Consider the following 13,954-nt stretch of genomic DNA (forward strand, 5'->3'; position numbering starts at 1 on the left):
TTTAAGGCAAGTCATTTCACACGCCGGCCATCTTTGAAACGCATCTTTAATGCTCAGGCATTCTGTTTGAATGGGGAAACATCAAATTCTCCAAAACTACTTGCCAAGCTTAGGATTACATTACATATTAGGAATCACCAATAAAATTAAACAACAACTGTCTATTTAGTTTAATTTCAAATGTTCATATCACACAAAATCTGCAGAAACTCACAACTGGTCCAAGCCCCCCCGGAGAATAGTCATTCTATAGCGATCGCTGATTGGCTCCTCTGTACTAGAAGGCGGGGCTTCAATCGCCATATTGACCAAATCACCAAGAGGCGACACTCTAGTGCAATCTGGGAAACAGCCACTAGATGGCGTGGTGGCCATTTTGGAATGAAATTTTGATGAGAAGTTTGTAAAATAAACTATTAAAAGTGCTGATGATTGTGATGGTAAGTGTTGTATTGTCATCTTTCAGGTTGTATCGCAGCTTTAATGCACTTTTAAAATAAATAAATAAAAAACAAACAGCTGCTTGCCATCACGACAGCAATAAGATCCAATGCACAGCTGATCGCTTTCACTCCAAAATGGCGGAATCCGGGGCTGTTGCTGGGCACTGCTGTTGCAATGGAACGTTCCATTAAGTGTCGCCTCTTGGTCATTCTAAGCTTTTTGCCATTACACTTTTCCCCATTCAAAAAGTATACGAGTGACATGTCTTGCGTATTCTATAGTCTTTGATATAACATATTATGAAATTAACCTTTATGGTGTGCAGCAGTTTTTCATAAGGTCAACCCTTTTAATTGGGAACAATTTGGCTTGTTTAAAATTTAGTATAATGTCTAAAGTTAGAGAAAAAAGATTATAAGCACTGCACAAACAAAAATTCACAACAATTGACTGTGATTGACAGTTACAAATGAACCAATTCCATGTGTGAAAAGACCAAAAACATCACACAAATTCTAAGAGCTTGTGAGGTAACTCATGTTGGAACCTTCAGAAATTTTTGTTGTGATTTCATTTTTCTCATGCCCTAATCATTGCTGCTCTACAGAGAAAAGTGCACAAAAAAACTAGAAGAGTAAAGTTTGCAGACAAACTTTATGGTGGCTTGAGAAAGCCTCATCTGAAAGTTTGAAGTCGTTTCAAAGTTTAAATAATTGAAGTAGTTCTTAAGAAGCTGGCATAGATAGATAAGTACACATATATTTGCATGTTTCTAGTATGAATTGGCATGTTTCTTGCTAGGCGGTTGCTAGGGTGTTCTAAATGGTTGCTAAGGCATTACTAGGGTGCTCTGAGTGGTTGCTAGGCGGTTGCAAGTGTGTTTTGACAGGTTGTTAAGGTGTTGCTAGGCGGTTGCTAAGGTGTTCTAAGTGGTTGCAAGTTGTTGCTATGCAGTTGCTAGGGTGTTCTGAGTAGTTGCTAATCTATTGCTAGGGTGTTGCTAGGTGGATGCTAAGATGTTGCTAGGTGGTTGCTAGGGTGTTCTGAGTGGTTGCTGATGCATTGCTAGGGGGGTGATAAGATGTTGCTAGGGTGTTCTGAGTGGTTGTTAGGCAGTTGCTAGGTTATTCTGAGTGGTTGCTAAGGCGTTAGGGTGTGGCTAGTAAGATGAAAGGTCATCAGTGGTTGGCAGATTGGTAGTTTGAGCTAAAGGAGCCCAAATTTAAGTCTGTATGATAATCTGGCGCAAAATTATGAGGTCACAAAGTTTGGTCCAATGATAAGTCAAAGGGACTTTTCCGAATTTTCCAGGTCTTTTTTTTTTTTGGAAAACCATAAGTCAGATCAGTTGAAAAAGATATAGCAACCCGAGTCAGACCAGTTTAAAGGTCTGGAGTAATGGTTGGTGTTTGTAGCTTGAACGGTGTAGGAGGAGATGCATAAAGAAATAAGTCTCAGAAGAAGAAGAAGTTTATGTAGTATAACAGTATGAAAGAGCTTAGAATGACCAAGAGGCGACACTCAATAGAATGTTCCATTGCAACAGCAACGCCCAGCAACAGCCCCGGTTTCCGCCATTTTGAAATGAAAGCAGTCGGCTGTCCATTGCATCATATTGCTGTCGCCATGGCAAGCAGCCGCTTTGTTTTTTATTTAGTTATTTAAAAAGCGCATTAAAGCTGAGAAACAACCTGAAAGACGACAATACAACACTTACCATCACAATCATCAGCACTTTTATTAGTTTCTTTTACAGACTTATAATATGCTGTTGCTCTAATGGAATTTTCATTCCAAAATGGCCACCACGCCATCTAGTGGCTGTTTCCCCAAATCGCACTTGAGTGTCATCTCTTGCTCTTTGACAGTATGTTGGCTTTCTCAAGTCACCATAATAATATTGATTACTTTGTCACGTGATACTATGTCATGCGCACAGGATACATATCACATGAGCACAACGCAAGTATCATATGTGCACAACATAGTATTGAGTGAATGACATAGACATACACATTGCATGCACATGACACATGTATTGCATGTGCACAACATGCATATCGCATGCATATAACATAGACATACATATAGCGTGCGCTCGACATACATATCGCGTGCCATTCGAAAGTCTTCATTTATTTATTTATTTATATTATTTATATATGTATTAATTTTGAGCAGGGGTTAAAGATAAAAATACCAAACTATTTTACATTAAAGTTGCCATGGATAATCTCCAAATTTACTTCATAATATTTAAAAACAAGTAGAAAACATTGCTCTGGATCGTATTAACTTACGCAGTATAACTTTTTAATTATAACTTATTGCAAAAAAAACATAAACAACCACATTTATAACACAGTGGAGTTGAATGCTGAATACACTAGTCAAGCAGAATCTGCCTTTGCCTTGATTTGCCCTAGTTATATAATAATCAGTTATATTATTATATCACTGGAAGGTAAGTGACACCTGACCTCTCTCGGTTCACTGGCGATGGCAATAGTGCCGTCCTTGTTGTACTTGATAGGAGAGCCACCCTCTTGGATGAGTGTGCCATAGCCTGTGGCAGTGAAGAAAGCAGGAACACCTGCGCCACCAGCCCTGATCCGCTCCGCTAGCGTGCCCTGCCATAAACAAAGCACAATGGGTAAACAAAACCCACCTGATTGGATTTGTTTTGGAAGGATTGTACTATAAAATCTTTAGCATACACGTGGTGGGGAATAAACTATTTAATGAGAATAAAGCTTCTATTGCCTACTGTGACTGTACAGGTAAAGGATGGTCTCACCTGTGGGGTCAACTCCACTTCCAGCTCTCCGCTGAGATACTGCCTCTCAAACTCCACATTCTCCCCCACATATGAAGAGATCATCCGCTTGATCTGTTTGGTCCGAAGGAGAAGACCCAGTCCAAAGTCATCCACTCTGTATAAAACCACAAAATATAGACAAACATGTCTTCTTGAATAATATTTCAAAATAACTGTGCATTTGTGTAATAACTCATTAAATCCAGTATGGTTATATTTCAGATGGTATATTCTGAGCTTATTGTTATTTTTGCACTTTTTGACATTTTTCAGGTTTCAGCCACAATAAAGTTGAAGTCAGAATTATTAGCTCTTCGTAATTATTAGCCCCCCTGTATATTTTTCCCCAATTTCTGTTTAATGGAGAGAAGATTTTTTTTAAAACACATTTCAAAATATAACAAGTTTTAATTACAGAATAATTAATCTTTGCCATGATGACAGTACATAATACATTACTATTTTGTCAAGATACTAATATTACAGCTTAAAGTGCAATTTCAAGGCTTAAATAGGTTGAATTAGGCAAGTCAGGGTACTTAAGCAAGTCATTGAATAACAGTGGTTTGCTTTGAAGACAATCGAAATAAATATTGCTTAAGAGGGCTTTTTATTGCTTAATAAAACAATTAAGACTTTCTCTAGAAAAAAAAATTATCGTAAATACTGTGGAAAAATTCCCTGCTCTGTTAAACATCATTTGGGAATTATTTGAAAAAAATAAAAAAATAAATCACATGAGGGCTATTAATTTTGACCTACCATATGTACAGAACTTTTATCAGTGGATCATTTTGAATCAGTGAATTGTTAATTGAAGAATCACATTGGCCACATCACTTGATAGAATTGGACAGTGATTCAATTAACTGAACTGTTAACTAGAGACTTGCTTCGACCAGATCATTTTAATCTGTGAATTGCTGATCAGATACTCTGACAAGATCCTTTAAATGAATGTGAATGGCAACTCGCTGTGAAATCATTTGGAAAAATGATAAGAAACTGTACTGCAGTCAGACCTTCCTTAAACCACTTTAGCTGTGTGTAGTTGAACACCCTTGAATGTTTGTCAGCCTGTATAAACTTATTTATTTAAAAAAAAAAAAACACTCTACACTGTATTATTTTTGGTGTAGGAAGAATATTCAGTGAGAAACTGCTAGTAAATTTCACAATTAAAATAAACGACAAGTAACTTGAATTATTAGCTAAATCAGCCTGATAGTAAAAACACAATCAGTGTTAAGTAACTTCAACCATTAGCTACTGCACAACAGAAAAAAGGTCATACACCTTTAATGACATTCAAAACATGTCAAATAAAAGCAAGAACTTAATCTTTAATCTCATCTGGTGTCATAATCACTAGAAATGGGAGTGAGGGAGTGTGTGTGCGTGGTGAGATCAGTAAAATGCCAAATTTATCAGAAGTCACATGACATTTACTGCTTAATGTGATTGGCTCAATACAACCTGGCTGCAAAATTGAGCAACCATGAGCAAGGATGATAGATTATAAATTGTATTCCTAGAATCCTGCACTTTTAACAAAATATTTCCTGTAACGGTAGAGCTGAATTTTCAGCATCATTAATTCAGTATCAAATGATCCTTCAGAAAGCAGAATGCTGACTTTATTATTATTATTATTATTATTATTATTATTATTATTATTATTATTATTATTATTATTATTGTAATTATTATTATTTTTGTTGTTGTAATTATTATTATTATTATTATTATTAACAGGCGATGCAGTGGCGCAGTAGGTAGTGCTGTCGCTTCACAGCAAGTCGGTCGCTGGTTCAAGCCTCAGCTGGGTCAGTTGGCATTTCTGTGTGGAGTTTGCATGTTCTCTTCGTGTAGGCATGGGTTTCCTCTGAGTGCTCCGGTTTCCCCCACAGTCCAAAGACATGCTGTACAGGTGAATTGGCTAGGCTAATTTGTCCGTAGTGTATGAGTGTGAGTGAGTGTGTATGGATGTTTCCCCAGTGATGGGTTGCAGCTGGAAGGGCATCCGCTGCGTAAAACATATGCTGGACGAGTTGGTGGCTCATTCTGCTTTGGCGACCCCAGATTAATAAAGGGACTAAGCCGAAGAGATAACGAATGAATGAATATTATTATTATTAATAACAATTCCTTACATTTATATTGCGCTTTTCTAGACAATCAAAGCACTTTACACATTGAGGGGAACCTCCTCATTCACCAGCAGTGTGCAGCATCCACTTAGCCAGACAACACACCACTTCCCAGCTGATTGGTGGAGAGGAGACAGAATGATGAAGCCAATTACGACATGGGGATGGTTAAGAGGCCATGATGGATAGAGGTCAGCGGGCAAATTTGGCCAGTATAACATCTCATCCGAAAGACGGAGCTCACAGAGCAGTATAGAGTCCCCTTCTCTATACTGGGGCGCAAGGACCCACTCAGACCACAGGTTGAGCGCCCCCCGTTGGCCTCACTAACACCACTTCCGGCAGCAACCTAGCTTTCCCATGTGTTCTCTCATACAGGTGCAGCCCTGCTTGGCTTCAGTGGGCGACCATGTGAGCGTTACAGAGGGATAGCTGCTGGCTATTATTATTAATTCATTAATTTTCCTTCGGCTTAGTCCCTTTATTCATCAGGGGTCGCCACAGCAGAATGAACCACCATTGTTGTTATTATTATTATTATTATTATTACCAGACCTAAAAAGCAATTGTGCTGCATTATACTTTCTACATACCAATGTATTTTTCCAGGATTCTGGAGAAATGGAAAGTTCTAAAGAACAGCAATATAACAATTTAAAAGTCTTATAAGTGTATGTTTAACAGTAGTTTACTGCACTGCTGAACAGTAGTGTAAATCAACAAACTTTTCCAAACACTGTCAAACAAACATATTCTTTTCCATAAAACCAAGGTCCAATTTAGGCTGAACTACTGTTGGAAAAGTAGCACTTATTCCCTAACCTGGTCTAAATCCAGTGTCCATTGAGCATTCTCAGGTCATTAAAATTCAGAACACGCAGCAATACAGAGACAAAGGCCACACAACTCATTTTAACTGCAAGGAACTAATGAAATTTTACAGCTTGCTCAGACCTCTTCAGTTTGTTGGTGTGTGTGTGTGAGGTTTGGCACCGTTACAGGAGCAGTGACTCAAAACTGATTTTGTCACTGATTAACATTCTGCATGACTTATTGAAACTTAAAATGCACTGAGGTATGAAAATCATTGCTGGCTTTCTCACTTTTAAAGTCAGTAAGGGCAGCAGAACGCATTTTTTACACAGTTAAAACCAAAGGCGTTCTGGTGGAACATGAGGAGGAAACGTTTAATAAAAGTTAATACAGCCATTTTAAAGCTCATGTATATTTTCTGGGTTCATTCAATCAACAGGGAGCACAGACTTCTTATGTCACGACTTCTTATTCACTGGACCAAGAAAGGTTGCAATTAGACTCATACTGTGTAATGCAATGTTCTCATTAACTCTCTTAATGTGCCTTTTTCTTCAGCCAGAGAAATGACAAAGAGGTTTTATAGTGCTTTAAGACTAGACTGCTTTTTAGGAATGTGTATAAAATAAGTGGCTATCTAAGTCATATACACTTTAAATTTACAGAGGTCACCTGATTTTTGTACACAGACACACATAAATACAATGTTCAGCATATACAAGTACATCCCTCACAAATCTATCTTTAAAATTCATATTTTTAATGGGAAGCTATACGGAGACCCGGAAAAGACCTGATAGTGGGGAAAAAATTGAGTGGAAGAAAAAAAAAAAGTAGGAATAGTATAGTAGGAAAAAAAAAATGAACGGGAGAAAAAAAAAATGAAAATAAAACACACAGGACAGACATATTTACATATTAAGTGTATTTGTCTGTTTAAACACACACCCAAATCCCAAAAAGTCCTGCATTTAGCTCTTCTTTAAATGGCGTGTACAGAAGCTGATCTGGGATCAGTTCATCATATGGAGTGCGTCCGTCAGTCAGCACTTATATATGCATTTACTGATTCAGAGGTTGCATAGGAAGGGCGACAATCGACGCACAGTTTTAATGAATAGAAAGTGAATGCAGACATTTTTTATATTAATTTTAACATGCTTTCAAGAATAAAAATACATGAAATGATAGGAGAGATAGGGGAAAATACATGATGATAGGATGATAGTGGTATAGAAGGGTAAAATACAGGAGAATGCCAGCAAAATTGGGAAGGTTGACATGTATGTCATCTTTGCGTTATAATTTATTTGCGAGAATGCAAAACATCTTTGTGAGGGAACTCAAAAACTTATTTTCCTATCACTTTTTTTTCTCCCACCCACTTTTTTTCCCAACATCACATCCCTTCAGGGTCTCCGTACTATACAATATTGTATTTGTGCATATACATTAGATTAGTCAGTACTGAAGCCAAATCTTGAGCTTATCTAACAAAATAACTTATGATAACGGTTTGAGTTCTCTTTATTTATTGGGTTTTACTGTGCTCAAATTGCTTCATTTACTTAAATGGATTAAGTTCACAGTACTCATTAGGATTCGTTTTTGAACAAACCATTTGAGGTAATCGATTGCAACAAACCATTTGAGTTACCTTAACTTTTTGGGTATTACACTGTCTATGTATACTTTTGAAGAAACCCAAAGTTAAGGTTATAAATGTATGTGCTTCTTGATATAACACATGCTCAACTGTAGTTTTCAGTCAGTTGAATGGTTGGAATGTGCCATTTGCAAGAATATTGTGACAATGATTTGATTATATGATCAATAGGATTCTACCAAACAAACTGTTTAGACCAATGATTAAAGACAATGCTTAATCATCTGTTTTAAATGCCTGTATAAAAACCGGCCTCGAAGGACAGCCCTTTGAGCAACCAAAACGGAACCTCTTGCATTCATCTTCTTGATTCCCATGCTGCAAGAACATTAAAATCTCAGAAATCTTCCCGAGTCTTGGAATATTTTTTGATCCTGACATTTATGTTAACATTTATTATTATTATTTATTTGTTTGTTTAGGATATCCGTTTTCACGTTCTAATTCCAACGCCTAATTATTAAATTGCTAAAATGACTATAAATGAAACATTCTTGAAAATAAAATATTATGTGTTTTTGTAAGAGTGTACCTGCATTATGATGCTATTACAGTGTCAAAATGGTCTTAGAATTACAATAATATTGTTTATCACAATCAGTTTTGTTGCTATTTATTGTATCATCAAAAATAGATATCATGACAGCCCTAATTGTAAGTTATTTTAACAATGTGTCAGCTGAAGTTTTTTGCAAAAGTCTAAAAGTCTATTACAGTTGAAGTCAGAATAATTAGCCTCCCTGAATTATTCACCCCCTTGTTTATTTTTCCCCAATTTCTCTTTAATGGAGAGAAGATTTTTTTTCAACACATTTCTAAACATAAGTTTTAATAACTCATTTCTAATAACTGATTTATTTTATCTTTCCCATGATGACAGTAAACAATATTTTACTAGATATTTTTCAAGACACTTCTATATAGCTAAAAGTGACATTTAAAGGCTTATCTGGTCTAATTACGTTAACTAGGCAAGTTAGGGTAATTAGGCAAGTCATTGTATAACGATGATTTGTTCTGTAGACAGCAAAAAAAAATAATTAGCTTAAAGGGGCTGATAATTTTGACCTTAAAATGGTTCATAAAAAAATTTAATCTGCTTGTACTCAAGGCGAAATAAAACAAACAAGACTTTCTCCAGAAGAAAAAATATTATCAGACATACTGTGAAAATTTCCTTGCTCTGTTAAACATAATTTAGGAAATATTTAAAAAAGAAAAAAAAATTCAAAGGGGTACTAATAATTCTGACTTTAACTGTATGTAGTTAGAATGACCCTATAATTCAAGGTTTTAAAGTAAGAATATCCTGTAGTGGTTATTTACTTTGAAATAATATTATTTTGCTTGCATCATTGGCAGATTATTACGCTAGTTTTGTGGAAAATCTCACTTATGTTAACAAGACAATATTTTTTGCTTGCCTAGAAAGTGCTTCTTGATTTAAGAACTTTAGATATTTGGACAAGAAACAAGACAAAAACTAAGTATGAAAAGCATTTTTGCAGTGTGGTAACCACTGACTTCCACAGTATTTGTTTCTTCCTATACTTTGAGTGTCAAGAGTTACTGGTTTGTAACATTCTTCAAGATATCTTCTTAAAAAGAAAAAAAAAGAAACTCAAAAGTTTTGGAAAGAATACGTGATGAGGTAAGAGTCATTTCTGGGTGATCGATCACTTTAAGACAGGGACTTGTCGCCACCTATGCCTGGCCCTAATCTTGAACAAGAACAATTTTCAGAAAATAATTTTTGAAGAAAATCCCAAAGAACATCAATTTTCAATTTTTAATCAATATCACACAAACTTAAAATCCATTCAAATGTATAATGGACTGAAATAATTCATCTAAAACTGATGTGCACAGAATGGCTAGCTGAAACGTGCACTGGAGGTTTGTATCAACTGAAGTGCCACATTTCTCCAGCAGGTGGTGTCTTCAATACTCTCCAGAAATAAACATTTCAATTTTCTCACTCATTTGTATTGATTTCTTAAAATGGACACAACAGCATATTGATATTTTACTGCCTTACAACTGAGTAATGTGTGTAATAGTTTATGAGGGTATAGTCAGTGTTTCAGAGGGGTCCAATCGCATGATAGAAATTCTGTACAGGAATAATTTAGCCAAAAATGAAAATTCTATCATCATTTGCTTGTTCCAAACCTGTTTGAGCTTCTTTCTTCTGTTATAAAAGAAAACAAATACTGTATATACATATACTGTATACATATATGCTGAAGAATCTTGAAAAAACAGCTATTGACTTCCATAGTATGTGTTCCTACTATTATGTCAATGATTGGGTTTTTTCCCAAAATTCTTCAGAACAAATTGTTTTGTGTTTAACAGAAGAAATAAATTCCTAAAGTTTAGAACCACTAGAGTGCGAGTAAAAAAGGAGAATTTAAATTTTGGGGTGAACTATCCCTTTAAATGCATCAGCCTGAGTTCAAAAGTCAAGTCTTCGCATCTGTTCCATATTGACGCGATAGCATCATAAGACTGAGATCCGGTGACTGTGGGAGACTTTATAATGAACACTGTCATGTTCAAGAAATCAGTTTAATAGGATCTGAACTTTGGGACATGGTGTGCTTTTCTGCTGAAGGTGGTCATCACATGCTAGGTGCATTGTGGTCATAAAAGTTTAAACATGGTCAGCAGCAGTGTGGGATGAGGCTCTTAAATGACACTCAAATTTCACTAGAAGGCCCAAAGTGTGCCAAATATAATCCCTCCCACACCCTTACATCACCAGAAGCCTGTTCGGGAGGGATAAATCCATGCTTTCATGTTGTTTATGCCAAATTCTGACTCTATTCACCATCTGAATGTTGCAGCAGAAGAGTTAAAGTCCATGTGAAATCAAAATTTACAATGTTTACTTTGCTTGCACACGTTGTTATTCTTTAGGTGAACAATTAATCTTTGAAAGTTATTCAACTGAAATTAATTTTTTTTTTTATTTGGTAATCTTCAATCAAAATCTGACTATTTGCTTCCATGCTTTGAGTAAAAATTAATCTCTGTTGATGTCAGTTTGACTGCTTTGGGCACAATATTCTTAAATACGCCCCTCTTGCAGTTAGTTTGCTATGAGGAAAAGATACACAAATAAAGCCCTATATGCTCTAGTCAGTCCTTCATTTCAATTTAAAAGTACATCAACATACTGAAATAAATGTCTTAGCAACTTCCGCATCACGCAGACTTTATCTGATCTGTCAGCCTTTTCTGAAGTAATCTGACTGGTCTGTCTGGGATCAACAACTATGGCATGTTTAAAGTCAACTTTTAAATCAACTTTCTTTCCCATTCTAATGCTAGCTTTGAACCCCAGTAGCTAGTCTTGAATGAATTGAGCTGCTGTGTAATTGGCTAATCAGATATTTGCATTAACATGCAACTGAATAGGTGTACTGAAAAATCATTGGAATTAATATTCAATAATAGGAGTGGAAATATGAAATGCATCCCATAATAGCGCTAATATGCTTTGCTTTTATTTTGCCAGAAAAGTGCAGTTTCTCTGAAATCTTATTAATGTGGAGGTAATGAGTAACTGGTGTCCAACTTATTCTGAAATGCACGTCACACTCTCAGCACATCCAGAGATAAAGTTCACTGCATTCACTGTGAAACATGTCATACTGATGAGAATCACAAGCTGATGAGAAAGCTTCACTAGAAAATACATTTTTTTGCAGTTTATAAGGGAACTAAACCATGTTGTGTCCCGATTCCACTGAGTGGTACAGTACGGTACGGTACAGGTCGGTAAGGGTCACCTTTATCAGGCTGGCGTTTCCACTGCTAAAAGGGTACCAATGGTACTCTTTTGGTGGGCGTGGTGTACAACAGAAAGTTTCTCGCTCGAAAAAATGTCAAAGTAAAGCTGTACAGGTCGTTCACATATCATATGAGAAGCACTTCTCACAAAACAGATGCTTTATACAAATAAATACTTGTGTAGAAATGTTCATCACTAACCTTTCTATCAACATGATTTGTTTATAACTGCAGATCAATGATGCAAAATAGCCTACTGTAACATCTGCGATTACATTAAATAAATAAATAAATAAATAAATAAATAAATAAATAAATAAATGCAGCATATATGAACACATACAGACCCTTACAGTCTTCGACATGTTACCAATTACAGAAAAACTACACACAGCATACTTTAAGGCCTTATTTGGGTTCAAAAACAACATGCAATATAGCCCAGTCAGTGCAAACCTCTCATCTGTATCTTTAATCTTCACCAGCATATGTAACCTCTGTTAAAGAGTAATTCCGTCATTACGAGTTATAATATATAAATATATATTATAATAGTCCAAAAGGTGAAGATAATAGTTAAACATGGCAGTTTGTTTATGTTTTAGGTTGCTGAAAGAATCATTTGCTCCTTTGTTTTTTTCGACTTCATCTTTGTTCTTTCATACGTCAGGCTCATGTTTGTTGAAGCCAGTGACGCATCTCTGTAAACCAATCTAGCTTCACCTTTTGGTACCCTTTTGGCATGCTAGGTACCCTTTGCAAAAGGTACCCAAAAAGTGTTACGGTCCGGTTCACTTTTAGGAACCTTTTGACAGTGGAAACGGCCATAAAAGCATATTGAACCTTACCGTACCATACCACTCAGTGAAAATGGGCCATTACACAAAGCGATGACACAACAGTAAATACCTTTTTAATGTTTATAAAAATTTTCGCTTTGAACAAGATTATGAGTGTAATTAACTAATAGGAAACTAGACATTTCAGATACAACAACTGTTACATGCTTTGTTTCTGAAAAAAACTATGTTTTTAAACAATCAAAAGTGAAAAATTCCTCAGCAATGGCTTAAGAGGTTCTGAAACCTTACTGAATTGCTGTTGAACAGAAACAAGATATTTTAAAGAATGTTGCAAACCAGCAGCCATCAACCATATCATAAAAAAATAAATACATAAGTCAATGGCTGCTGCTTTCCAACCTTCATCCCAATTTCTTGCTTTGTGTTCAATAAAAGAAAAACTCAAACAAGTTTGGAACAAGTGGAGTGAGAGTAAATTATAACAGAATTATCATTTTTGGGTGAATAACATCTTTAAATTAAAAATTCAAGGCAATGCTCATACTGTGTGATTTTTAATAATGAACGTTTCTAGAATGTCAGACTTCACAAACATGGCTCCAATGTCTAAGTGGTCATAACGTCAGGCTGAACTTCAATGAAGACACGCAAGAGAACTCGTTGACGTCATCCATCCGTGACACTTTCACTATCCCACATTCTGATATAATACCTCCGGCAAACATAAACAAACAGTAGTGGTAATTTTGCTCACAGCATGCCTTAAAACAAGAAAAAAAAAGCTGTTTTGACATTTCCCAGAACTGGTTTGAAGTTGTAGTGACGAGTGTGCCATCAGATTTAGCGTTCTTATTTGTTCTTGGTGTGATACTTGTCATAGCTGAAGTCACACTGCAGCAAATTTGTCCAAATCTTTGGACATTGCCAGAAAAACTTAATCGGAGGGAAGATTTGATCACAACGCCTAGTAACTCTGTCTGTGAATATGTCAAATAATAATCAAAACCACAGATTTTAGCCTAGGATTACAGGAATCTTTTAGGATTTCCCAAGTTTGTCTCAGACGACAAAATCTTGGCTGAAATCGCAGTGTGAACAGGGCTTTAGTCATTAAGACAGTATCAATGTAACCTGCAGAACAAGTCAATAAATCCCCTCCACTAATGGACAGAATGGCAGTGTGTGTCTAAAAGATTTCATTCAAATTAAGAAAATAATTTAAGTGTTGTAGCAGTTAAATTTATGGGTTACTGTCATGCAATGCTTTTTCAGACTAATCAAATTCAAGGTCTGGAACTAACTGTTGTATAATTACTTACAAAAGAGTGCCGCGGGGCTTCAGCAGCTCTTTCAACATACAGTGGCCAATAACTACTTCAAAACAAGTTGGCACGCCATATAAAAGTAATGAGCAACATGCGCTAAAAGTAACAGCAGGGGCTGCTGATGGAAAAAAGTTAAA

The 13,954-nt window shown here is 36.0% G+C and overlaps 1 protein-coding gene across 2 annotated transcripts in view; it reads right to left on the reverse strand.

The window, feature by feature from the left end:
* Positions 1–13,954, reverse strand: part of oxct1a (3-oxoacid CoA transferase 1a) — a 154,988-nt gene that overhangs the window by 136,483 nt on the left and 4,551 nt on the right. For both annotated transcript variants that reach the window (XM_056463412.1, XM_056463410.1), the window contains exons 4-5: positions 3,242–3,377; positions 2,925–3,074 (exon numbers count right to left, since the gene is read on the reverse strand). In XM_056463412.1, coding sequence (XP_056319387.1) covers positions 2,925–3,074; positions 3,242–3,377 — 286 coding nt within the window. The remainder of the gene's footprint in view (positions 1–2,924; positions 3,075–3,241; positions 3,378–13,954) is intronic.

This window comes from Danio aesculapii, chromosome 8 (assembly GCF_903798145.1).
Source record: "Danio aesculapii chromosome 8, fDanAes4.1, whole genome shotgun sequence".
NCBI classification, from domain to species: Eukaryota; Metazoa; Chordata; class Actinopteri; order Cypriniformes; family Danionidae; genus Danio; species Danio aesculapii.